Here is a 27980-nt window from a genome sequence, read left to right as displayed (position 1 = left end):
TATAGCTTTTAAGTAGGGCTGCAACTAACTCTTTGTTTCATTGTCACCTAATCTGTTGATTTTTATCTCAATGAAACAATTCTGACATCATCACCAGCAAATCCTGGCAATTAAAGAGTTAATATCATCAAATATTTGGCATTGTTGTTTGAAAAATGACTGTTATGATTGCTCTATCATCAAAAAGTTGCCAGTTTTTCTATCCATTGACTAATCATCTAATAATTTCAGCTGTACGTAAATTGATCAGGTTATTTTTTTGGTAATGTTGATTAATAGAACCATAGAACCTAAAAAATAATAAAGAAAGTGTGTCACAATTTCCCAGATCTCAAGGTGGCATTTTAAAACTGCTTGTTTTGACCAACACTTAAAACAAGCATAATATATGATATACCAAAGATAAATGCAAGCAACAAGTCTTTACATTTGACAAGCTGGAACCGGAGTTTTTCTTCCTGATTTACTTAAAGAAATTATTGATAATTAAAATGGTTGATGATACATTTTTCTGTATGTCATGCCCTGCTGTGTTTTTCCACTTGCTGTGGGTGGGGGGAAAGAAGTCATCATCTTCCTGTGCTTGTGTAGGACAATCATAACTTTCATCCAAACAATTGCATAGAGTGACAGGAAGATGACAGCGATATTTTTTTGAATGAACAGACTGCACATGTAAGTTAGAGCCATGTGTCAGTGAACCATGAATGAAGCTTGTGTTCCATTATTGTCATGGAGTCAGCCATCCTCCCCCAAATCACATTAACGCTCAAAGTTAGTAAGTTCTCTGTTGTTAGCATCAAAAACTAAATTATACTCCAGGATATGATAGTTAAACTTGGACAGTTGTTTGATTCTGTTTAATTTTTATTTATTCTCATTTATAGTTTGAGTGTTTTGGAAGTATTGAGGGAGCCTTAATTCTGAAAAAAAAAAATGCAAAAATGAAATTCAATCAGGCTCAACAGGAATCTGAATGTAAAAAAATTCACTTGGAAAGTTTTTTCTGGTATTTTTTGTGCAAACAGCCCAGACTTTTGCAACACTGACACTTCCTCCAAGAGCGGGAATTGGTAAGAAGTGCGGAGTAGGTTAGTCTGTAGTATAGTGTCATCTTGTTAGGCAATTTTACCATAAACAAAAAGCCAGGAACAGTTCTTCAGATTCGCAAAGGTAATTCTTTTAATGTTCTGTTAATGACCTTTTTAAACCTTGTTTTTGTCCCACTTTTGGTTTACTATAAAAGTCCTGAGTGAAGCAGTTTTTTAAAAAAATATCTGCATAACCTCAAGTCACAGTCTAGCAGTGTCATCGAATGAGGAGTTTATGAAATGTTGATTTTTTTGGTTATTACTTTTTTTGTCGACTGTATGTTTACTCATTCATGTTACATCTGTTATGTCTCTAATGCAACACCAGTTAGTTCATACATTACAAATGACAAAACATTGCTGCAGGTCTAAAGTGGCATTAAGGCTGGCTAATGGACAATGTTATGTGACTGATGGATGTGGTTTTAGTGCAGGTCACAGTGCCTCAAACCACTATAAAACAACAATTGCAGTCAACTTTGTGTTGAGCGTCGAGTAGCTGGAGCCATTATGTTAATGTTTCTGTGGTCTGAGTGCAGTGCCTGATTTGATCAGATGATAATGTAAAGTGTTTTTCTTCCCTTAGAAATAAAGTAGAGACTCATGGCAGAAGAACCGCAAAAGCGGCCAATATATTACAAGTAGATCGTAGATGTTTAACTCTTTCTGGATGGATGTCTACACCATACCTGGATCTAAATGTGTCTCTCTCGTTCATGCAGTGATCCATATACAAGACTGTCCCTCTATGACCCCGTCAATGGAGAAATAACAAGTCTTCAGACTAAGACAATAAAAAAGGTGAATAAGTGAACATCTTAATTTGCATTTACACAGGTTTTATTTGTGGATTTGTGGATATTTTATTTTTGATTTAATTTTCCTTTCCCATGTCATGTTACTTGAAGACACTGGACCCAAAATGGAATGAAGAGTTCTTTTTTAGAGTAAGTGAAGTTTTAAGTAAATAACATTCAATGTTTTAAAATGCATTCATCTTTTGTGTTGTGTGAATATTAACTGTACATACAATGTTCAGAATAGGAACCTGGATTAAATTACTGTGATTATATTTAACCATAAGATGCTAAAAGTCATGTGGTTGGCTGTGTGGTCCACGGTTCATTGTTGAACCTAGTACTTCTGCAGTTTGGCTTTAAAGTCAGTGTTATGTTTTAGGTTTTTCCGAGGAAGCATCGTCTGCTGTTGGAGGTGTTTGATGAAAACCGCCTGGTAAGTTATATTCAACCTGATTTTGATTTGATTTTGATTCTACTGAAAACATTATGTTTTTGCTGCATTGGCTTTTTTTTGTTTTGAATTGCTCTAGTTTTTTTTTTAATTCTACAAAACGTTGGTTCACATGAAGGCTACAACTAATAATACTGTTATCAATTAACCTGCCACTTAATTATTATTAATTATTATTTCTTTGATTAATCGTTTGGTGTATAAAAGGTCCGAAAATAGAAAGAAATTCTGGTACACTTTTTTTTAAAGCCCTAGAGGATATCTTTAAATTGCTTATATGGTTGTAATAAAAAAGATACTCAGATTTACTGTCACATAAGACAAATAAAAGCTGCCAGTTCTCTTATGTGAGAAGCTGGAACAAGGAAGTGTTGTTTTATGTCTTAATTGACAGTTGTGACATTGATTTGGACGGAAAGCCAGGAAGTAGTCTCACAAAGTTTGGGAATTTAAAAGTGAGACGCACAGATGTTGCGCAGAGTACCTTTCATGATATTTTTTTTTCCTAACCTAATGTGTGTATACCATAAAACACCACAAATGCCAAACAAGGGAATGTGTCGCATCTCTGTAGATAAGGGTATCCTCCAGTAAGTGCAAGGTTAACTTTGGTTTGTCTGCTTGTCAAAGATACAGCCGCCCTTATTTTGCCATAACATGTGGTATTGTTGGAAAACTGAGATACCTTATTTTTCAGAGCTGTAAATACGGGCAAATCTGGCAGGCTTAAGGACATGCTAACACCTGTCGCTTACATGTGCAGATTGACATTAGAAGAGTCATGTATCACATTGGGTGCATGTACAGCAGATGATACAGATATTATGTGTTGTGATATTTAGCTAATTAGTTTGTGTTATGGTACATTCATATGGTTCCTGTGTGTAGCAGCAGCTTGATAAGGACACAGGTTTGGGTTTTTGTGTGCTTGTAGATTGGGTTAGGTGATAGGAGCCTGCAGTGAATAAAGATGCCAGTGTCTAATGTTCTCTTATTGATTACACTGTCAGAGCACTACAGTGTTAAAGGTTTTAGGAGTTCCAGGTTGTAGCATGACATCAGTTGAGCTGCTGGCCCAGTTTCATCCTGGTCTGATGCGCAGCAGGTTTGGGAAAACCAAAGTCCTGAGTTTGACCGCACCAAATGTTATCTCACCCCATACAGGCTTGTTGTATATGGGTAAAGAAATGTAGTGAATAAATTGGAGATTGTTGTATTCTAGACTTAAGTGGAGTTAACTTTTTTTTTTATGGAAGCATAAATACCTTATAATTCTTTGTGCTGGAAAAAACAAGTATTTTTGCATTTGTCCATGCTTTAGTTTTCTTTTGAGCTATTTTGTACGGTAGTAGTTATTTAAATATGTCCTGTACTTTTCTTACTGAATTGCAGTTGTAATGAATGTATTGTTTAGCTGTCTAAATAATTTAGATGTCTAAATAATTGTAGTCAGTGAACAAGCAAAAATACGTCAGAGAGGACGGAGCCCTTTGATGCCCTTTATTCCATAAGCTGATGTTTAAGCACTAGTGTGCCTTCTTAGGAGTTTTTGCTGTCATAATGAGTTTGGGGATATCTTTCAACCTGTCTTACTGGTAAAGTCTGCTCAGGGTAAATAACAAGAAGAAGCAAATTAAATTCTAAGAAGAGACAAGTCACCGCACAGCTATGTGTCAGACATCCACTTGTAAACATTTGCTTTTAAAGATCCAGTAATTTATTCGCAGTACTTCACATTACGAAGCGGTTCTGCGCAGAACGAACAATGCTGTGATTGTTTTGCCCCACTCTCTCTCAGCTGCTCTTGTGGTGTTTTCTTACTTTGTAATTCTGTTTCCTTTTTGGTTAATTTATAAAGGAGCTTGTACAACATTGAGCAGTTGTGGTTGGATGTGTTGCACACAATTTGGCTGAGATTTGTTTTTCATCTACAGTTCCTCAGTAGGTCACGATTTAAAAACAAAAAAAACAAAACATAAATTACACAGAGTCCACACTTAAACAACACATTCACATGTGTTAGTCTAAATAAACATAGCTCCTTCTTCACGCTGTTATTTTTAGTTTGTCTGAATGTTTCTAGAGCTTGTCAACATGTCACAGGTTTGAAGTCACATGATAAAAAAACCTGGGTGTGACTGACTCAAGTCTGCCTTGTCATGCTCCAGGTAGACTTTGTGGTAATCTGAAGGGTGTGTCAGTAATGTGAGTGTGTTTCTGTGTATGTGGGTGTCACTGCTGCTCTGACACACAGAGAAATGGGCAGAGAAGGAAGGAAACTGGGTCTGAGAATGAAACTGGGCCTGTTGTCCTGTCCCTTGCAAGATATGCAATGTGCTGTTTGTTGTATAATTATTGGTCACATATGACAAATCTTAGTAATATTTGACATTCACAATTTGACTTTTCACCTAGTGCCATTATGAGTTGAAATGCAGCTTTTCCTAAATAGGCCTCCAGGTTGAGTAAATATGAAAACACTGACTTGGTGGTTCAGAGTGTTAATGGAGTTTATTGCAAAAGGGCCAATCAGAGTCAGGGATTGTTTATTCAGAGAACCTTTAATTGCCCCTAACTTTCACTGTTCATTTTAAACACCAATAAATATAAATACACTGCAGAGTTGTCAATAACCTAGATTTATCTTGAATTTTGTCAGATGGTGTCGTAATTTAAAAAATACAAGATTTTATCACCACAGTGCAGCAGCTTCAGAACAACATTAAATCATTAAATTTCATCATCATTCATTGTTTGCATTAAACACAGTATAGGTTAAAACAGAGAGCAGGAGGACAGTAAACATAGGCATAACAGGTTTACACTCAGAGTAGCAGAGTAACCGACCATGTCTCCTCGATTCTGTAATCATGCATTTTTTTTAAATGTCAATATAGCCAATTATACAGCACAGCTGTTGTCCTTAGTCTGTATTTATTCTGATTTTGCAGACCTGTCCCACCAGATGTTGGCTGTGATACACAATTTTTGTTGTTTGCCAACTAAGCAAGAAGTAGAGGAGGAAATGTTGTTTTCATGTCATTCAAGCTTTTGACTGTGGACAGACATCTGTCTTTTCACTCAGAAACAGTGTTTTCAAATTTAGATGGCTTAATGTAAATGTAGAATCTACGAAAGATTCAAATAACACAACACTACACCTGTATTTTGGGGTGTAATGAACATTGCAATTTCTGATCAGTCATTTTGTAAATGCTAGAAGTAAAATTGTGCACTGCATTCATTCCGATTTCAGGACTTCTGCAGCTTGCTGAGCAGGTTTGTTTAGTGAAGGCTCCAGGCTACATCTCCAGCGACAACAGTAACAGTATTGTCATTCCTGGTTCCAAGTTGTCTTCCATCATCTGGAGCCACTGACATACTCACAGACAGCAGCGGATGACATATTCAGAATCAGACACATCAAAAACCAAATACAGCACTTTCTAAGATGTCCTTTCAGACATCACATCCTGGCATGGGGATGTCTGTGTCACGTCCAGAGACAGCATGAATAGAGGGTATTAACATGACTTCACCTTATGTGGAAGTTGCCATGGTTATTACCCTCTTCAACGAATGGCCACCATGAATTCACATGAGGGAAAAAAAAACAAGGAAAACACTGATAAATGATAAAGAGCTGTTGTGCCAGTGACTGCACAAAGAGATTGAGAAAGAATTCAGGAAGAAGTTTTTACAGACTGCTGAAGGCTAAATGGGAGAGAAGCAATAGGGCCATGCAAACCAAACACAGTTTAATATTTAAAAAAAAGAAAGAAAGAAAGAAAAAAAGACTTGGTCCAAACTTATGCTGGTGGTCAGACCTGTCCTCAGTCACCCAGAATATCCTCTGAAGTACAGGTGATTGTGGTCATTATTGTAAGTGACACTTTGATGTAGTGTTCAGCTATTCTGTAAGCTTAACACACTTCTAATAAAGGTGGAAGCTTCTCTAAAAGCTTACTTCAGAAGCTTTTACTGTTTTTACTTTTATAAAACTGTGAAAATGCTATTGGACAAAAAAAAGTGATGATCATTAGAAATCAAGAAATGATGAGATTCCATAAACAAGTTATACCAAAGGTATTGTCAAATGAATCAGTACAATAACAAGGAAACTGGACTCATTTAAATATAGACTAGTTATCAAGTTGGTTACATTGTGCTTCATTCCAGGAAGAAACAAAATGAAACACTAGTGAAAGATCAAGATTAAGGGCCCATAGATAGTAGAACACAGTAATTAATCTAGTAAGAATCCTCAAGAGTGCAAGTAAGAAGAGTAAAATGCGTAAGTTATCCCAACAGTAATTCAACACTTAGTTACAGAGTGATGCATTAGCAACACATTAGCTCCAGATAGCTAGTCATGGCTAACTTCATGTTTCCACACTCTTCCACGGCTTAGATCAGCATTAAATTCTTCCAGTTAAATACCAGTCCAAATCATTAACAACTACATTACAAAATATTTGGTTTTTTAATAAAATGTTCAAGCTACAAGCTTGTATACATAAAAATGGTGGTTAGATAGATAGAGGACCAGAGAGAGAGAGAGACAGAGAGACAGAAAGAGCACTTTGTTAATCCTAAGGGATAAACAACAGCCGCAGCAACAGCGTCGGTTTAACTCCTATAGAGCTGTTTCCATAGTGGTTGCTACAAGCAACACAATGTTAAACGGAAACCAGCTGCTGGAAACAAAATACCTGTGTATATATAAAAAGAGGAAACGCAGTTATGTCTTGCCACAATTCAACATCCACAGAGTTTTCTGTCTGGTACTTTGTATACATCATTATCACTTCAGATAGCCATTTACTTTTTCAAGATGGTGTTTTGTTGGGATATACAATACCACAAAATTTGGTTTCAGTCTCATACCAAGTAATGCTACGGCCATGATCGCCCATATCAGTACTGATACTGACACCTTTTAGCGATAAACGCACGTAATGTACTATCATGAAAGCAAGAGAAATCTGTCATGATTTGTGGTGAAGTTGCTTCTGAATATATTTTAACAACTTGAAAGCCTCGTTATATCTGCTTCTGCTGATTGGCAGAGCCATCCCCTGTCTTTCATAACTAATCCCTACTCTAAACCACACCCCACTGACACAGTTTGTAATGACATTCAGACATGTTCTCTAAAGAGTTTATTAAATATAGCTTGTCCTTCAGCGTGTTCATTTGGGCACAGTGTTCATTTGGGTGTCAGCTTCATGCCTATATTACTGGCAGCTTTGCTTTATTATTGGCATATTGCACCATACTGTATGACTTGGCACAGCTGTGTAGTGTGCGTCATCAGTCTTATCTTATGGCCTACGCTGCACCATCAATTCAACCTGCTTTTGGCTGAATGAGCGAATACTATCCCATCACGAGGTTTCCTGCACTTGTTTGTCATGTTGGTTTAAAAAACGAGCGATGAGATCCACTGTGGCAGTGATGTGTCCCCCTGGTGAATTGTGTTTTTATCCTGGCTGTGCTTCCTACTATTAAACACTATACTAAAACCGATTTGGTTGCAGAGTAATGTCCTGAAATAGGTCAGCCTGGCTCACAATAGGCTGCCATTAATAAATAGGACTGTCAACAGCCATGGAGAGGAAATCAGACCAGCACTGACTGTTACATGAGGTGTCATATAACAGGTGTCATGTCACTGTCAAAGCAATCACAGTTCTTTGTCATTCTTATCTTTTGTTTTCTGTTGTCAGGGAGAAAGTATGTCATAATTTATCTGTCTAATTTATGTCGCTACAAGACATGTTTAACAAAGCTTCTGTTACTTTAAAAGAAAAAAATAATAAACTATGGCTTTAGTTGTACTTTTGCAAGAACTAAATTTCATGACTTTCGCAATTTACAATCAGTCTCCTGCATATTTTCACAGGCTATGGAGGTTTTATTGTGTGCTGTGCTGTTTTGCAACCCAGTTTGCTTCAGAATTATGTTGAAAGTCTTTCCCTTTGATTTCCTGTAATTCAATAGCAGTGGGTAAAAATATTTGTGGGGGCACAGAGCAGCAGAAACATTAGAAGCAGAGCTGCAGCAGGAAGTAGCGTCTTGAGTGAGTGGCCTGAAGCAGATGTAACAGTTTGCCAGAGCTTCAGTCTAAGATGCAATGTAAAGAGCTACCATGTTGTTTTTTGTTTTTTTCCAGAGGGGTAAACAGGAGTGAGACGGCCGGAAAAGAAACAAACTGTTAGGTATTAATCTGACTGGAACTCAGGAGGTACCGTTAACTAGCAGCTAAGTTAAGGTTATAATGCAGATCAGCAGTGGAAACTGTCTTTTTAAGTTTTAGTGTCATTTTGTTTTCCGAATAGGGTTCATGCTTCCTAAAGGGGCTAACCTCTGAGAATGCTCTAGTTTCAAAGGTCGTATGTTTGGGTCAAGTCTCCAAACAGAACCACTGACCTCCTCTGACTAAAAGCTGAGATCAGCCTGGAGAGGAATGTAGGTTGTCACCAGAGCTATTTTGGCAATGTACAGCCGCTAATGATTGTGATCACAGAGCAGAGCTCGGAGCAGTTGCTTTGCTTTCCTTTTTTCCTACCAGCAAGTTTGATCATGCAGCTCTCACTGGCGCTGCAGGGATTAGAGAGTTAAACGAATGGCACGTCGGCTCCGCTTGCATTTTGCGTCAAGGAGAAGCAGCACGGACCCTCTGTCAGAAAGCCTCAGCAGCCATGGTGAGGAGAGTGGAGTCAGTGTGTCAGCTCGTAGCCCCGCAGAGAGCCTGGCGCACAGTTCTGTCCACTTGAAGGTGACTCCTCTGTCACCAGACTATGCTAATTTACAGCAGTACTCTTCAGTTCTCATACCCAGGGTTAACATTGGAGGATGTAATAAGAAGAGCATTCTGCAGATCTCGCTGCAGCCCTGTGGTAAGCTCAGTGGAGAGCTGGATGGCAATATAGAGGATGGAGACCAGGGAGTTAGTGAAGGAGGAGTGGGTACTGGCTCTGATGGAGGCTCATGCAGCAGCAGCATGGCCAGCGATGCTGGGTACTGTAGCAGCAATAGCATCTTTGAGCCAGAGGCTCCAGAAAAGCACAGGACCACCCAGGAGAGGAGTCTACTCTGCTGCAAGTCCAAGGTCCCCCTGAGAAGGTGCTCCTCCTTGGTTATATTTCCAAAGAGCCCCTGCAGCACCCCGCCTGCATCCCCAGTGAGTCCAGTGGCTCTACCTGCTCTCCCACCAGCAAGAAGGTCTCATCAGTCATCTCTTCAGACATTTGCCAGTGAATTTTCACAAGATGATGAGGAAGTGACTTGCAAAGGGTCCACCACCACCACAGCAGTAAGTGGCCATCGTCTCCCAAAAGGAAGCTGTTCGGCTGAGTTCAGGGACACCAAACACATGGTGCAATTTAATATTCCTTTACAGGATGAACCAAAGTGCAAAATGGAGGACAGGAGTAAAGTAATGGAACTGTCATCAACCTTAGACAGATCGAATCGTCACTCTAGCAGCGTGCTGCTGCACTTTGCCCACCAGAGACCAATGATATCCGGGAAAGGAGCTACAACCACAGCTCCTGAGGCTCCAAACCCAGCCGCACACCCTGAGGGTGAACATGAACCTCACAAAAAACTTTATCGTAGTACCTCTGCTTGTTTGTTCTCCTCAACTAAGCCATCAGAGAAAAACCATAAGGTCTGTCCTTATGTAAAAAGCCAGGAAAGGGCTGAGGAACACCACTGTCATCGTGCCATACAAAGGAGCTTTTCCTTGGAGGTGCCCTACGCTAACACTGGAATTTCATGTCATGTTTCGAATCCAAATCTCAGTAGCCCCTGCTCTCCACATGTCCACATTCATTTGTCTCCTTGCTGCCCAGCTAAGTTGCCAAGCTCTGTTACTGATGCAAGCACAAGCCACAAAGGGAATTATACACCAGTGAGCCCAGATAAAAACTCCGAGGTGAGTATTAAGTTTCTTTAGTGAAATTAACTGATGCTCCCTGGCAATCAGCTTTGAGCCATAATGCCTGAAACTAAAATAAGGTTTCGACATGAAGGCCCTATGGTTTGGCCCTATGGAGCACCATGGTTTGGTTTGTTGGTTGGTTTAACTGCTCAGGTGACGCCGCATGACTGTCATGAATACTTCATAATCCACTGATAAATCATTCATGTAGGCTCTATGCTAAATTTTGCGTCTTTGGCTTATTGTTGCTAAAGGAAATTTTAATGTTCAAGAGTTTTATGTTTCTGACACTGCAGTACTAGATATTTTTCTGTGTGGAATAATATGTCATAGTAATGCTGCTCTCCTTCACTGCTATTTCCTTTGAAATCCTTAAAACTCTGTTTACTCAGAGGCAGCCATTAGGCTCACCACAAGCTAGAGCGACATTCAGTAACTGAGAAGATCGCTACAGCTAAGTCATGCAATTAACAAGCCCAATGTGGACAAACATTCAGAGGTGTTCAGTTACATTACAGCAAATCCATTTGCATATTGGTTTCCAAGAAAAGCGTGAATGAGGAGGAAAAGTTGCCCGTCTTTCATCATGTCAGCCTGCTCATCTGTTGTTGTGTGGACTCGTGCTCAACTTTAGAATAGTTCTCCATTTTTATTATTCTGTTAGCACTATGAGTAATCATCTTAAGTATTTACCCGAGCTAATTTTAGTGGTGGGAAAAGCAGTGCCCCTTGCTGGTATAAATAAAGTGCCTCTGAAATATTCCCCCTGACTCCAGATAGTCTGGTGGTCTGTAGCACTGCCCAGTCCCGTGGATTCAAATTTAACTGCATGATACTAGAGCAGCGCACAGTCATGCCAGCCATCTCTGGACATGGTGTGTGTGTTGGGGGTAATGTAATGTAGGCAAGATGGGAGTATGAGCCTTTCCCAGTAAAAGGTTGGTGTGTTCCCTTCCCTGTGGGTCCCCCTGCCAGGCAGTGTTTGTGAAGTATCAGGTGTCAGCCTCCCCCCTGCATTTAGCAAGTTGTCAAGTAAGAAGGTCTCCTTTAGTAATTAGCCAGTCCACTTACTTTTTAAAGATCTAAATTTGCTTTTGTAAATCTAGATTATATTTTCATCCTTTAAAATGCCCCTAAAATATCACTGGTGACTAATAGAAGCAAGTATCAAGTATATTGCACTTGTACTTTACACACTTTCATGTTCATAGTCCTTCATGCATATTTATTCCAGTGTCACTTCTCACGTCACATCACACACTTCTTAGAAGTCTGCATCAAATACTACACACCTTTGTTTACATCCGGACCATGTCCATTCACAGCAGAGCCACAACAGTGTGATTCACACTTTTAAGGTGACTAAAAAAATACATCATAATTCAAATACCAAGGAAACACAAGTAAAACAAATGTGTTTCTCTTATCCTAGAAGTGAAAACAAAAAACATTAGTACTGGTTTTGTTGACTAAATGTGGCTAAATGAGCTTTGTACTTGCAAACCACTTCACTTTTACAGCAGGATAGGATAAGTAGGCAAATGATCACCTCATGGCTACAAACAATCCAACAACGTTGTATATTAGAAAAAATAAACAGTGCTTTTTTGTAGGACAGTGATTTTTTTGAGATAGCAGTAAAACAAAATAGCAAACTACCTATTCCTATATAGGCTAAATGTGACATAATTTTTTTTCAAATACCATTTCAGAAACAAAGAAAAAACTGTTAAACTATTTATCTGAATGCGTTCGCTGTGGTGCAGCTGGCTGTGGCAGTTTGACAAAAAAAAAAACTAACTCAATGGAAACTTTTATGAATATTTCAGGTCTGCTGTTCTTATCTGCAGTGCCCTCATAATCACATGTGCCATGTCATGAGTTAATGAACAACCAGGTGTGACCACATTACATAAGTAAGGTGAAAATGAATCAGAATCACATGTCTCTGTTGTGTTTTGTACAACCCCAGGTCATAAATTAATGAAGGCGCAATTTAGCTATTTTTAGCGAGTGAATGAGAAGACATTCATTTGATACAGAACAAAGACGCAGTATAAATGGCACAAATTTAACCATAATTAAACTTTCTGGTCTCGGATTTCAAGTTGAACGTGACCTACAGGCCATTATTGTCGGTCCAAATTTGATAGTCTGACTAGTTTTGTGCAGCTGCTGCAGTGTTTGTGGTGGAGATGGCTGCATTTCCTAACTCAAGTTGGAACTAAGAGCCCTTCAGAAGTGAAAACATGATTCAGAGAGATAACTGACCCATTATGAAAAGAACCCAGCAAATTGCCCCCCCCCCCCGAGCTTAACTTTTTAGGCCTTTAACAATTTAAAAACTGGAATACAGCTGGCAGTCAGGAAAAACATGATCTCTTTCTTCTTTTTGGAGTTAAAATAAATATGCTTTGTTTATACATTCTCCCTCGGCATAACAAATGAACAATTTGTGAAGTGGATGTCTCTTGCCGCAACAGCAAGTGGTTTCAGGTCTGGAAAACAAGAACTTCTCAAATTTTACAGTTTTAACTTAACTTTTTCACGACAATCAGCCCAATCCTTACAGCCGTAGCAGTCTCATGACCCAGATTTAATTTGCAAAATATAACTTGTTTTAACTTGTTTCACAGAACTGTTAAGTTCCTGATCAGAATCATCAGGCGCTTTGTTTGCCTGCTCCAATAACATTAGATGTGTACCACTTCAGAAGTTTAGGTTTCACAAGCTGCCGTCCACCTGTCAGAAGGAGTTTGTCGTTGCAGAGCTAAGTTGGATATCACTGAGCTTGCTCCACAGATACCAAAACATTTGTCTGTAGCTGTTTGCCACAGCCTCATACAGTACGTAGTCAGCACTGCTTAATGCCACATGCTAAACTGAGTCGCATTTAGTGTCACATGAACCTCCAGGGATGCGCTGAATGAACGTTTATCTATGGTTATCTTTTTTACCTTGGGCCGTCTTTTCATGTGTCCAGAGCATACACTTACTCTTTGTTAAGCTTGCCCTCACCTCACCCTACGATCCAGGAAGTTTCCATGGAAAGAGACAGTTTCACTTCAGAGTAAATTCTATTTGTTACGGATATATGAGTGACCTAGTCAACTTCTCAAATCAGCAGGGACAGCCATCAGCATTAGCCTTTAACTGTTTATCTGTTTCTGTTTATGAAACACTGAGTAGAGTTTTGATGTAATGGTGGGATCAGTTGTCCAATTAGTCTGCGACTGCACAGTTTGCCTTCTGAACATCTGAGCAGACTGTTAAATTAAAACACTGGTGACTGAAGCATGTGCTCCAAGATATGTACTTGATTTATTGACTTATGATTCATGAGATTATTCATACAGACATATGTGGGGCACGACACTGAAGTTCAGAAATGTCCTTCAACTTTGTTTAAAGTCTGATTTCTCTGTCAGCTCACGTGAGGCTTTTTCCTTTCTTCAGATTTTTAGAAACTCTTCATTTTCCTCGCTACTCACATTAACTGTTGTAATCATAAATACAGCAGGGGGGAAAACAGTGCATGACAATGTTCTATATGAAACCACAGCCACTGTGTATACTGTATACACTCGAAGATTCTAGTAAATCTCCAGTACAGTGGCTGTTGTAGGGGCCGTATGTAAATAATACCATATGATACACAAACTTTCTCAATATCCTGGGGACTGTGGTGTGTAAATAAATATAACCAACATTAATGATGCCAAGTACTGATACCTCCTTAAACATCAGTATTTCAGAAGACCTTACTGTCTGGGAAACACCGTAGAAAGTATATTCCTAAAATGTGCTACAACCATAGAAGCAATTGTTAACTGGAAATAGAAAGCAGAGCTTTCTATATGACTGACTTACTTGAGTTACTCAGCGCAGAAATGGAAAGTAAAAACAGGCAAGGTTATTTGAATAGCACATTTCATACATAAAGGATGTTCCATTGTGTAAAGTGTTTTACATAATGTCTTAAAACATTTTAAAAAGAAAGAAAACAGCATAGAAACAGTAAAATACAAATTAGAAGAATAGAGGCATTTTTAAAGTAAAGGAAAAGGATTTGTTGCCTTTCTTTGCTATGTCTTGACAGTAAACAGGATATTTTTAGGTTTGGGGCTGTTGTTTGGATGAAATAAGCAACTTAATCACATCATCTAGGGCAAGGGTCCGCAACCCGCGGCTCCAGAGCCGCATGTGGCTCTTTCATCCCTCTGCTGTGGCTCCCTGTGACTTTGGAAAATAAATAATGAGTATTTAATTTAAATGTATTTTTATTTCAGTTCGTTCGTTTTTTAAATGTAATTCTAAATTTAAGGATTACGGTGATCTTGTAACATTAAAATAAAACGTTTTTAATTTTTTGTCGCTCAAAATATGCGTCACAACCGCCGCTGCGCGACACCCGGTGGCAACATTTCCAGGTTGACAGCTGACTGCACGCTTCAGTGCACGCGATAAAGTGATGACGGAACACAGAAGCAGATTGCATTTTTGGTTCGCTGCTTTGGGAAACTGCATTTTGTCATTCACTATTTCCTGACATTTTGTAGCACAAATTAAGAATCAGTTAATTGGGGGGGGGGGGGTGATTTGTAATGTAATGGTTGGTCAGACTGGTCATTGCTGGTGGACATGTAGCCTGTCTTTTAACCTGGACTCCACCACTTTTCCTGGTTGCACTGTTAGAAGTCCAAGGGCAAGACAAAGGAGGCCTCAGTCAATATTTATTCACATAAACTCTCTGTACAGCTGTTAGGCAGTCTAACCTGCTGGGGTGTTAATTTGGTCACAAAGCTGGCTCCCACAGTGTGCCATGTTAGCCCTCAGCCTTCTGCCTTCAAGGCTGCGATAAAGGCGCACAGTGAATGGGTGAAGTGTTCAAAGAAAAGACAATTTATATCTGACAAATGCTACATTATTTTGGTCACAGTATCTCTAGCAATGACACAGTGCAGCCATTCATTGTGGGCTGACAAACACATTCCTATCCAGGCTACATACTAAATATATGTGGAAATAGATCAAGTCAAAAGACTCCAATTTTTTCATGTTGGAAAATTAATTTTACAGTGTTTGTGCTAAGGATAAGAGATTTTTTTTTCTGTCAAATCTAATGATTAAACATGGAGATATTGCAGTGGCTCTCCATACTGTAAAGATGTAACAGAACGCGTGTGTGTGTGCATGTGCGTATGAGGTAATATTGTCATGATCCCGACATCTGTATGTGACTCTCTGTCTCTCTCTCTCCCCCCTCTTTCTCTGTCAGACACGTGATGACTTTCTGGGACAGGTGGATGTCCCCTTAAATCAGATACCGGTGAGTCCTTGGTTGCAAGAAATCCATTTTCTTTGCATATTGACATCTGTGACTTGTTTTGAGGTCACTTGAGTTGAGCGTGTTTTGTTTTTTGCTGGAGCTTTTACTGTATGAGCTCTCAGCCTCATTTTCACCCATGCCACCGTGTAAATATAAACACATAGACCCTTATTCTAATGTCTGTTCCACATCGTTGTCTATAGTTTTGGAAACACGGTCTGTCATGTTTATGTTACGTCCCTGCCTTTGTTTTATTATAAATACAACACCCACAAATTAGCCCCCATGGTACACTGTCACCATTGTTTCATGTACTGGTATCTTTAAATATACCTTGTTATGACACAGTGCCTCACAGTATATTTATTTATGCAGCTATAAAAGTGTTCGAAGAATTTAAGATTTCCTTTTTATTGTTTTGTTTCTCAGACAGAAAATCCTAATACAGAAAGGCCATTCACATTCAAGGATTTTCTGCTTCACCCACGAAGGTTGGCATGATTTCATGGTTATTTGATCTTTTGTCTTTCTCTGTTTTACATCCCATTTTACATATGTTTATTTGAAGAAGTGATGGGCCATGTTCATATTTCATTTTCAAACATTCTTGACTATATTTCTTTCTTTCTTGTTAAAATCTAAATCTTCTGTTTGTCTCACAGCCACAAGTCCAGAGTCAAAGGTCATCTACGTCTCAAAATGACCTACTTGCCAAAGAACTCTGGCTCAGAGGAGGAAACAGCAGAACAGACTGAGGACATGGATGTAAGTTTGGCTAATGGCCGTTCAGCAACAAGGATCAGCAATCCGTGATTTTCACACATACCACACATCTTCCTCTAACTCTCAAATCTCTAATCAAAATAGTTCATAGTTTTGTTGTTCCAAGTCATTCCGAATTTCTACTAGCCAAAAATAAACCAGAATCTGAGTTTGTTATTGTTGTTAATTTATCCAAAATTGAATTGAAGGTGACTTTTTTACAATTCTGTACAATTTCTTTACTGAAATCTTAAGAAAACTATCTACTATACTACTACTACTATAATAATTACATGTTTATGAAATTGTGACCTTGTGTTATTTAGATGACCAAAAAATCACATTGAAAACCTAAGTGTTGCAGTGGTTTTCGCCATAACCAACATTTTAAACAATCGAGAGAACATGGATCGTCTCTTTAGTCCTGGCTCAAACACAAAGTCCATGAGTCCCCATCCTGGAGAGTGAATTTTCTTCTATTTGCCAAGTGTTCTTTGGTGTGTGCAGTTAAACATCTGGCATTAGGATTTTGTCTCCGTCCGGCCTGTGCTGCCTCTTTTGAAACTTTCTGTTTATGTTGTGCAGCCTGGTTGGGAGCTTTTGGAGTCTCAGGACATGTCAGGGCCCAGACAAAGCCAGGTGCTGCCTCCTCTGCCCCCTGGCTGGGAGGAGCGGCAGGACAACCTGGGAAGAATCTACTTTGTCAATCATGAGAGCAGAACCACACAGTGGCAACGACCCACAGTGCAGTAAGTCTTCTACCATCATCCCAGCAAAGGTTCATCACTTTCTTTGTTGGTATAGTGCTGACATGGTGTGCATGTGTCTCCCGTCTTAACAGGGACAGTGATTTGGAGACGCAAAGAAGACAGAACAATAACACAGAGGTGGAGCATGCGTTCATCACACGCAGACAGATCTCAGATCACGATGAAAACACCACACGAGAGTCTCCTGAGGTAATTTGAACTTTTTAACAACATTTGCATGCCTTTTACTGTTTCCTGCTTGCCCTACGTTACTGTTGAGACTGATCTGTATTTTTTCCATTCTTCTCTGAAGAATAAATGAGTATTTAAAGGTAAAAGCTCATTTATATTCTGAGAAACAAAACAAAACATTTTTTAAATCCCAGGATGCGTAGTAAAGTGTTTCCAAATGACAATAATGTCTTAACTCTGCAAAGCGGTTTAGTGTCTTTCAGCTCGTTGTTGTAATTTTTCAGTCTTCAGCTTTACTGTTTTGGTTCTCTCACACCACTCTCATAGTAAAAACCCACTCTATGCTACCTGCTCAGCACCAGATGACAGACACATTTAGCGACTGGCTGATGAACATAGTGGAGCATTTAGTGGCTAAAGAGCCAGATACCAACACCTCTACCAGGAGCTGGTAGAGGCCAAAAACAGAATATCACCCAACCTGTTCACAGTGCAGTTTTTAAAAATGCTCCTCGAGTGAGTGGGTGTGGGGTGGGAGAAGTCTGTCCTGGTAGCTATGTAGGTGCCGTATTGCAGCCAGGTATTGCAGAGATGGTTGTGGCAGTGTAGTGCAGATCTGGGAGCTTTGGCATAAACACTTTAGGTAAACCACTTTCTTTAACTCTAAACAAAATAACCCAAAACAACTCAACTAAAACTAAAACAGAACTCACAGTAACTTACACTGCATACTTAAACTGAGTAATTTGGCAGAGCCCTTGCCATTGCATCTGACCTCGCAATGTCTCTTCTCTCTTGTCTTCTAGAGCTGGGAGATCATCACAGAGGACGAGTCCACCTTGTACCACAGCAGTAACCAGCTCACATCACCTTCATCCCACGTGCCTCTGGAGTTCCACTCGTTCTGCGGCGAGCTGAGAAACATGCAAGTTTCAGGGGCCACAGCTGGCGAGCAGCGCACCTCCCAGACGGTGAGTCATGTTATGTGCAGCATAAGGTTCTGGTTACCGAAAGTCAGAGGAAGAGAGACTCGTAATTAGATTGATATAAAGCACGAGCTTTCGTAGATAGAGGGAGAGAGGTGGAAAGTATATTTGCATTAACGGCCAAGTGATGATAGTTGCCTTTGACACCCTTCCCCACTGCTGCAGGATCATGCTAGTAATTCAAGCCATTCCAGTCTCAGAGGAAGCGCTCAGCCTTCAGCCGGAGAGGAACATCCTGTTAATCCTGTGGTGAGTATTTCACCCTGTAGAAATCACTCCTTCCTACATTTTTATCAAACCTGTCCTTCATCAGAATTTTGCTGTGTCAGTGGACAGACTTCAACGTTCATGATTCAGGAGTATACACTTTAATCGTCAAGGTTTCTGTCACTTCCTGTGGTGTGTAAATTAGTGAGGCTATATTTGTCATTGTTGGAACTTAATGAACTTAAGGTTTTCAGTATTGATCACTGTAGTCAATTTTTTATTTCATGCAAAAGCTGCTTCCAACATCATCTGGGCTGCCTCCAGGCTGGGAAGAGAAGCGAGACAGTAAAGGACGACGCTACTTTGTCAACCACAACAGTCGAGTTACGACATGGACACGACCTGTCATTCAGGTACTGGGCTTTCTTATTTATACTGATGTATACTGACTATTTGCATGGCAATTTTATACCCTAATTCCTTCAGCTTAAAACTAAAATCCAAAAATATTTTGTTCGTTTTTGTGTGTCCCTTATCAATCTAAACCCTTATTTGTGGGTTTTTTTTTTTCATTCATTCATTCATTCATTCATTTATTTATTTGTTGGACAGAAAACCTCAGAGAGAGCAGCAGCACAGAGTGGTGCAGCTTTATCCCAAAGCCCCACACCGTCCCAACCGACTGTGTCCCCTGAGGCATCTCCACAGCACACCCCAAGCCCTGACGCTACATATGAATCTGGCTTCTTGCCGACTGGTTGGGAGGTTCGCAGTGCTCCCAATGGAAGACCATTTTTCATCGACCACAACACAAAGACAACAACCTGGGTGAGAAAGCCGCAGACATGAGGGCTTCTCGTGTCTTTACGTCTAAGTGGTGACAACCCGGGTGTGCCTGCAGTTCTTCTAATGGCCACTAGAGACCGGTTTCAAGAATGTCAATAGAAAAACATCCGGGTTCACTAGAGAAATGCAAAGTTTATTTCCATTACTAGAAAGGGTCTCAGTCATCTGAAGTCAACTTAAAAAATATGTGAAAAATTGATTCCCCATCAGTAAGCATTTCCTGTTTGACTCAAACACTTCCCGCAGGAGGCTGCGGTCCATCAAGACCAAAACCTCACGTTACAGGAACAGTTTCTTTCCCTCTGTCGCCGCCCTCATCAACACAGCTCCCCACCCCCCAAACAGCACAGACCCTCATTTCCTCAATACAGACTATGTTACATTAACATAATTTGATCTCTTCCGTATGCGTTATATTAACGCTCCTATGGCATTATTATCTCTTTGCACTACATCCACTTTGCAACATTGCACATTATACTATTATTATTTGTACAGACTTTCTTCCTCTTAGTACTTCTTTCTTCTTTCTCTTATTTTAGTATTAAAACTTTTTTTTTTTCTTGTTCAACTTTGTGTGTTATGGGACTTGTCAGTCCAATTCGTCTGTTTTTTGCACCAACAACACCACGTCAAATTCCTTGTATGTGTAACATACCTGGCAATAAAGTTTTCTGATTCTGATTCTGACACACCCTCCCTTGTTTTCCTCCGAACAGGAAGATCCTAGGCTAAAGATTCCTGTACAGATGAGGAGGAGACCCTCACTCGACCCAAGTGATCTCGGCCCTCTGCCGGTAAGTTAACCAGTTACAGAAAATCAAACAAAAGTTATATATGGTGACTTAATGTGCTCTGTGTGGTAATACATGATCAGACCTGATAATACTGCTTATTGTATTTAATAGTCTAAATTCACCCCATTTTTTTTGTTCCTAGCCTGGTTGGGAGGAGAGAGTCCACACTGATGGGAGGATATTCTACATAGATCACAGTGCGTATGACATTCAATATTAAAAAACACATCTTGGACACATATGTGATAATGAATGTTTCCTTATTAATTAACGGGCTCTGATGTATTTCACCTCATAGACACCAGGACCACACAATGGGATGATCCCAGATTACAGAACTCAGCTATAACTGGACCAGTGAGTGCCGCCTGTACTTGACAGATTATTCTTCAGTAACATGACATTACAATACAATAAAAACTTCTTTCTTCATAGCTTACAGTTTTTCTGTAAATATTTATTTTTGACCACAGTTTAGGTCATGAAGTTAAGACTGATTTTCTTTGTGTATTATAGGCTGTGCCTTATTCCAGAGATTATAAACAGAAGTATGACTACTTCCGGAAGAAGCTGAAGAAACCGGTGAGTCAGAGAATCAGAGAATTACTGTTGTTTACAAGATTGTTGACTCTGCGAATATTTGATGAAACTGTTCAGTACAGACATCAGTTTCTCAGTTTCACTTTCAGATATACTGTGTGCTAATTAACCTGGGGGTAATTGTAAACTTTCTTCTTAATGACGTCAATACATTTTTATGTAGGCTGATATCCCAAACCGCTTTGAGATGAAGCTGAGGCGAAACGCTGTGCTGGAGGACTCATACCGACGGATCCTCTCAGTTAAGAGGGCAGACCTGCTGAAGGCACGACTGTGGGTGGAGTTTGAGGGAGAAAAAGGACTGGACTACGGTGGCGTGGCCAGGGAGTGGTTCTTCCTCATGTCCAAGGAGATGTTCAACCCATACTACGGACTGTTCGAGTATTCTGCCACGTGAGTCCAAAACATTGGCTCCGTCCCAAACCTGCTCCAACAGTCTTGTACTGTGTTGTGTTTTGTTGTTTGTTTTTGTTTTTTACTCACCTAGCTGTAAAGATAAAGATTTAGTGATCTACATCCTCCTCACTGACGGTTCACTCAAACGTAGAACAAAATGTGCCAGTGGTCTTATTGATTTTAAGGACAGTATATGAAAGACATTCAGGAAGGACATTCTGCCAGGGTGCACGGCCCATGTACTGTTCTGAAAGTCTAGAGAAATGCAAAATGACCAACTCCACATAGTTATATTATGTCACTGCTCATTTTGTGCAGTCACAAACTCCATGTGATATTTGTTGTTGGACTCAGTGGAGACTCAAATGTCCCATCCTCCGTCCATCCTGCAACTGCGGTCTGGAAGACTGTGTAACTGTGATATGGAAAATGAGGTGGAATTAGCTTCTTCATGGGACAGTTCATTCTACTTGCACCAATGAAAATACAGACTTCAAGTCATGTCAGTGACAATTTAAATCATAATAGAAAAACTGTAATTATCTTTAGGCGGGGACTGGCACAGCTGTTTAAAAGATATTTGTTCTTGGAAGTGCTGTTTTGTTATTTATGATGTGGTTTGTCTTTCAGGGACAACTACACGCTGCAGATTAACCCTAACTCAGGTTTATGTAACGAGGACCACCTGTCCTACTTCAAGTTCATCGGCCGTGTGGCAGGCATGGCCGTGTATCACGGAAAACTGCTCGATGGTGAGCTCTTATGAAAATTTCTTAATAAACATTGTTCAGATAAAGACACCAAAAGCAGTGACAAAGTCAAAAAGACTTTATAGATCCTGACGTCTTTGTTTGTGGTCTTCAAAGCTTTCTTCATTCGGCCTTTCTACAAGATGATGCTGCAGAAGCCAATCATCCTCCAGGACATGGAGTCTGTTGTGAGTATCACATTTTTCAACAGAAAATGATTAAGGTCACACCTTGTATCAGGATCTTTTTTTAATTTGATGGATGCTTGTTTTATTTTTTGTTTTCCTTTGATAAACATTTTGTAACACTGTCACAGACAAATAAAGTTAATGATGATTATTATTATTACTTTCTTTTCAGGACAGTGAATATTTCAACTCCTTGATGTGGATTTTGGAGAATGACCCAACAGACTTGGATTTGAGGTTCACCATCGATGAGGAGCTGTTTGGACAGGTTTGTCCTACGCCTTGTCTTTGCCTTAACAGTTTTCACTTTGTGATCAGTGGTTTTCTCTGTTGTGACACGTCCCATTCCTCCTGCTCAGACTCACCAGCATGAACTGAAGCCAGGCGGCACTGAAATCGTCGTCACTAATGAAAACAAGAAGGAATACATCCAGTAAGCAACAGATCTCCTGTCTTAAAGAAAATAAAACACTTTCTGTCATCTTTGAATGGTTGAACTGTGGTTTGATGCTACTGTTTTATGTTTGACAGTCTGGTGATGCAGTGGAGGTTTGTGAACAGGATACAGAAGCAGATGACTGCTTTCAAGGAGGTAATTTATTTTCTACATTTGTTGTAACACAGTAAACATCTGTACAGCTGTCAGTGCCTTGAAAACATGAATAAAAAACTGGCACGTTTGTGTTTTAGGGATTCTTTGAGCTGATACCACAAGATCTGATCAAGATCTTTGATGAGAATGAGCTGGAGGTGAGTTTTCATTTTGTTCTGATGTGCTGACTTGGATCAGACTCATTCCAGAAAGATGAATAATGATCCATCTACCTGCCTTCTTTCCCTCCACAGCTGCTCATGTGTGGTCTGGGAGATGTGGATGTGAATGACTGGAGAGAGAACACCAAGTACAAGAATGGCTACTGCTCCAACCACGTAGTTATCCAGTGGTTTTGGAAAGTAAGACAACTTTCCATGCCTGGAGCCAGTCAGCTGGAGCTGGATGGCATGGACCTGTCTGTGTTTTTCCTCCTTTAAGAAGAGCTTTGCATTAGTTATTTATTTGTATGTTTTCTGTTGTGTTTTTATAGACAGTGCTGCTGATGGATGCAGAAAAGCGAATCCGGCTCTTACAGTTTGTGACAGGAACATCCAGGGTCCCAATGAATGGCTTTGCTGAGCTCTATGGTGAGCCGTGTTGTTTTGTATTGCTACTCACTGCATTGTTAATATGTCTGTGTTTTAGTCTGGATTATCCACTCTTCTTTCCACTTTCCCTCTCAGCACAAATAATTATTTTCTTACTACCTTTGCCCTTTGTCCACTGAACATCACCTTTTTCCCTCTGCATTGTTTACACTTGTCTTCAGTTTACAGGTGGTTTGAACTTTGTTTTGTTTCTTGCAAATGAATTCCAGTTGAAATTATGTTGTATGTGCGTCTGATGTTTGATGGTTTTATTTTCCAGGGTCTAACGGACCACAGCTGTTCACCATCGAGCAGTGGGGAACACGTGATAAACTCCCCCGAGCCCACACATGGTGAGCACTTCACTTTGCTGTTTTTTTTCCCCCCCCATAATATCTAACACAGTTATATTTAGCAGTGTGCTCTAGACCATTTTCAAATGTACTGAAAGTGTGTGCTGACATTTAAAAAGGCTGAAGCAGGTTGTGAAACAAAAAGCTCACATTGCTTTCAGCTCTCCTTCCTAACTTTTTATGTTTAGCAGAGAGGTTTCCAGTGAGAGCTGAGATTTTAGTTCAGCTTTTATCACAACTCTCAGGAGCATTCACAGTTATTATCATGGGTTTTTTTTGTTTTGTTTTGTTTTTATCTTGTGCACAAGATCCATATCTCCATGACAATCCCTGCATATAACATTAGAAAAGAAATATCTCTCCGGAAGGAGAAAGGATATGGCAGCATTACTGTAGAGTTATATATCAGCCCTGATTAGCACAACATTGAACTAGAATCCACTCTGCTTCCTTGAGCTCAGCCCACATTGAAGTTTTGTGTTACTGTGATAAAAACTGACAAGTACAAAATAATGTGTAATTGAGCACAGTGGATTTGAAGCCCTCTAGTGGCACGAGGCCGTCACAGCTCTCACTCTGCCATTTGAGACCTGGTTACAATCATCAGCCTCAATAACACATCTCAGTATTTCAGAACTGTGAAAAAGTAAAACAAAATCTGAAAAATTTGCTTATTTTTATGCGTATTTTTATGACTCCTGCTTGGATGTGATTTGAAGTTTGATTCACTCCTCGTCTTTACTTCCACCTCCTAAAGCTTCAACCGCCTGGACCTTCCTCCTTATGAATCCTTTGAGGAACTGAGGGAGAAACTTCACATCGCCATTGAGAATGCACAAGGCTTCGATGGGGTGGATTAATGTGGATGCAGCAAATGAGCTGAACTGACATTTCCTGCCATCAGAGTAAAAGCCAAGCAGCATGATGTGGTGATGATGATGAGAGAAAGAAGCTGAACGTCAGACTCGGGTCTTAACCTACCAGTTGTGTGACATGTGAAGGAGTGTCACACAACCCTCACTTTGGTCCTCTGATGGGGCCCACGTGGAGAGAGGGCTTTAAATCTGGAGACACGGAGGTGTTTAATCACTCCGTGTGTTGTAATGTTTACAAATCAGGTTTTCTTATTATTTGATTCTTTATAATAAGTCGCTCAAAAGTGTATTCACTTTTATTTGTTCTGCTAAAATGCATAAATATTTAAAGAACATGATCCTGTGAAATGACAATATTACAGAAATTAATGTGAATGTAAAGCTTAAAAATGTCGAACTGTAAAAAAACTTTAGTTAGTTGGGCTGAATGGCCTCAGAAACACTTACTGCTCAGCTTCTCACTTCGGGTTCCTGTGAGACTCAATGTAGTTATGTTGCTTCTCTTGGAAAACCATAAAATTTTCGCTTTCGCTACATGACTACATGTCAGGGTTGTAAAGATGGACCATGGGTTAGAATAGTCAAGCACACTGTGGTGAAGTCACATAGTAAACATGCTTGATGTATGAATGAGACTTTCAGCCCATGTCTCCTGTCCAAAAATATTCAACTCCAAAATTAAACTATGGTTAACAGTCCAAAATCCCTTTACAGGTGAAATTAGCTCAACTGTAACAAAGTGTCATGCTGAGGTTTTAAAATCAAAAGATGAAGGCGTGGTTGACGGGTTTAATCCAGATGTACATTAAGTTTTAAACAAACAAAACATTTTTCATTCCAGTGTATTAGAAACACTGATGCAGAAAATCCAAAATATATGTGCCTAAAAAGCATTTGTAGCAGAAAATGTGCAGGGTATATACAAGTTTGAGCGACTACACTTAAACAAAGTGTATCAATGTATCAGTTAAGCATTATAGTAGTGATGCACCAATACCAGGACCAGTAAAAGGCTAAACTAATTATGCTGTAGTTCCTGTCTGTGTAGTCTACAGATCAAAAAAAGTGACTACATGCAGTGTTAGATTGTGCTGAAATACTATTCAGAATTGTACATACTGACATAACATAATTGAATATCACTTGATTTTTGAGTTTCTCAGATGTTACATAAACATATTGTACATACATATGTAATTTTGCCTTCTACAAACTGATAAAGCAACTGTTGAAAGCCGTTAAAGTGAAAAAAGAAAGGTTGCGCCTCTATGCATCTTTTTTTTGTTTTTCATTCACGATCAGTTGCAACTCATACTCAAGTATAACACTGACTGTTAATGTATCAGAAAAATAAATATATGTATATATTCACATTATAGCTTACAGAAACCTTCTCAGATAGACTGACCTTATACAGTATGTTAAACATGTTTTGTTGCCTTATGTCAATGAGCGATATCATTTTTTCTTCCACTCATCATGGGTGTCCAATTGCAGCCGAGTGCTCTATTTTTAAGAGTACAGTTTTAAAAATTTGTTTTGCTGGTTCTCAAAATGTGTACAGATTATTGTTTTCAGAATTCGTAATCACTTGTAATACCTTTGTAAGAAAGTAACTGTACTTGAGCAGTAGTTTTAACATTTTCTGAATGGTAAAACATGTGTTTACACTACCTGCCATGTTTACAGGTTGTTGATAAGGAAGAAATCATGGGCTGGTTCTTGTCTCTGACAACACAATTTTATACCTATGCTTTTATAAAGTGAAGCACTTTGTTCATATCGATGAGTCTTACTTCTGAACTGTCTGAATCTTTGCCAATCTGTCACCTGCTTAAATCACTCTTTAAAAACATGATCTTATGCTTCAAGTGCACATGTGTTTAAATGTTTACATGTGAACATTGCTGAAAATAAGCACATTCTCTTCTTTCACTCATTTAAAATTAAATACCGAGGCCTTCGTTTGTAATATATTGTAGAATTTGATGCTGTTTATTGATGTTCTGATCTCTAAATGGAAGTACTGTTATATATGCATTGTTCTCCACTGAAGAATATTGAATAGATCAACACTTCATTTCTGATATATTCAATTTTGTTATTATAGAATTTAATTATAACAGCCATAAGTGCATTACAACAACAATGTACATGCAACACATATATACAACAGTTAAAAGGGTGAAATGAAGCTGTTAAATCCCAATTTGATGACCTATAGCACACCAAATTGAATATAAGTATATTTGAAGAAAAAATAAAATAAAAGCAATTATGTACCGTCTTCATGTCTGACTTTCCCACTTATTCAGCTTCTGTAATGTTCAGGGGGGGTTTTCTGATGCTCTTCTTTCAGTCTCATTACAGTTTTTCTCTTTTGATTTGATGTATTTCTGCCAACTGGGTAAACAATTTAAAATGAACTTAACTCATCACTTTTAAAGACTTTAACTCTATTAAAGCCCTCTTTAGTATTTATAAGCAGCATAAAAACATTGAAAAAAATGATTGATAACACTACTTTTTTTACTTTATTAGAAGATGTTGGTCAGCAGCTATAACACTTCCTGTGGGCACCCTTGAGTGGAGGCTGGTGTTTATACAGATAATGAAAGAGAATGTAGGAAAACGTAAAATATATAATATAGTAAAAAGTTGTAAAATGAAGTGTCTCTATGATCAAACCATAGTCATGTGCAGCTTGTTTGTACAGATTAATGTGTACGCAGTACTGAAATGCTCCAGCTGGGGGAGTTGAAATACATTCTTCCTGAGGGGCATCACCTAACATTTCAACTGCTGACAAACAAAACTGATTTGTTTCAAATCATTTTGGCAGGGGAACATCAATTCTTCTCTTTTAATTCCACTTTATTTTTATTTTTTTACATTTAAGTGTTGTCTGTCATGGATTTCATCATGGGATTTATTTTAAACTAAATTTCACTGCGTGACAGACCTGAGAGCACAGTCTGTTTACTGCAAGCTAATTTATCTGTAGTTAGATATTAATCGGTGATCTTTCCTGTGTGCTTGTTGACCTACAGTATGGGGTGTTCATTCGTATGTACTCTTGACTGTTAACAAGAGCGGTGTGTGCTGAAGACTGGTCAGCATCCCTGTGGTTGGAGCCTTTTGTGTGATTCAGCTGAACAGCCACAGTCCTAATTTCTCCGCCACCCACCCCCCCCGTTGTGACACTAAAAACCCCCTCACTTCCACACAGGTCAGTGGAAAGGTCACACACGATTCAGGCCAGCCTTTTGGACACTCCTGGGGTCAGTGGGGATGGGCATGTGTGGCAGCAGGAAGACACAGGCTTCAACCAATGGCAGCAGGCGTTGGGAAAGTTGGCTCCCCTTTACCCACAACCTTACCAACATTCATAACCTGATAATGACTTTTACTCCATGATCTGGCCTCAGAGCTTGACCCGAGTTCACATGCAGGCTGACCATAACTCCACCCACAGACTG

At 39.3% G+C, this 27980-nt stretch overlaps 1 protein-coding gene across 2 annotated transcripts in view; it reads left to right on the top strand.

Annotated features, from left to right (window-relative positions):
• nedd4a (NEDD4 E3 ubiquitin protein ligase a) overlaps positions 1 to 26283 on the top strand; it is a 28203-nt gene extending 1920 nt beyond the window's left edge. The window contains exons 3-29 of one of the 2 annotated variants that reach the window (XM_041041915.1): positions 1814 to 1892; positions 2000 to 2038; positions 2271 to 2324; positions 15569 to 15619; positions 16049 to 16110; positions 16282 to 16384; positions 16967 to 17130; positions 17223 to 17340; positions 18129 to 18293; positions 18474 to 18557; positions 18809 to 18928; positions 19128 to 19343; positions 20081 to 20158; positions 20301 to 20355; positions 20457 to 20515; positions 20675 to 20740; positions 20922 to 21151; positions 21785 to 21906; positions 22021 to 22091; positions 22264 to 22359; positions 22451 to 22524; positions 22623 to 22683; positions 22782 to 22841; positions 22938 to 23045; positions 23177 to 23273; positions 23554 to 23626; positions 24384 to 26283. In XM_041041915.1, coding sequence (XP_040897849.1) covers positions 1814 to 1892; positions 2000 to 2038; positions 2271 to 2324; positions 15569 to 15619; positions 16049 to 16110; positions 16282 to 16384; positions 16967 to 17130; positions 17223 to 17340; positions 18129 to 18293; positions 18474 to 18557; positions 18809 to 18928; positions 19128 to 19343; positions 20081 to 20158; positions 20301 to 20355; positions 20457 to 20515; positions 20675 to 20740; positions 20922 to 21151; positions 21785 to 21906; positions 22021 to 22091; positions 22264 to 22359; positions 22451 to 22524; positions 22623 to 22683; positions 22782 to 22841; positions 22938 to 23045; positions 23177 to 23273; positions 23554 to 23626; positions 24384 to 24486 — 2608 coding nt within the window. In that variant the 3' untranslated portion in view covers positions 24487 to 26283. Of the gene's footprint in view, positions 1 to 1813; positions 1893 to 1999; positions 2039 to 2270; positions 2325 to 8429; positions 10285 to 15568; positions 15620 to 16048; positions 16111 to 16281; positions 16385 to 16966; positions 17131 to 17222; positions 17341 to 18128; positions 18294 to 18473; positions 18558 to 18808; positions 18929 to 19127; positions 19344 to 20080; positions 20159 to 20300; positions 20356 to 20456; positions 20516 to 20674; positions 20741 to 20921; positions 21152 to 21784; positions 21907 to 22020; positions 22092 to 22263; positions 22360 to 22450; positions 22525 to 22622; positions 22684 to 22781; positions 22842 to 22937; positions 23046 to 23176; positions 23274 to 23553; positions 23627 to 24383 lie in introns of those variants that run through there. The other variant, XM_041041830.1, reaches the window with a different exon arrangement.
• The last annotated feature ends 1697 nt before the right edge of the window (positions 26284 to 27980 follow it).

Source organism: Toxotes jaculatrix, chromosome 1 (genome assembly GCF_017976425.1).
Source record: "Toxotes jaculatrix isolate fToxJac2 chromosome 1, fToxJac2.pri, whole genome shotgun sequence".
Classification (NCBI taxonomy): Eukaryota; Metazoa; Chordata; class Actinopteri; family Toxotidae; genus Toxotes; species Toxotes jaculatrix.
Note: the sequence above shows the minus strand (reverse complement) of the source record. Positions and strands in the feature narration are given on the sequence as shown.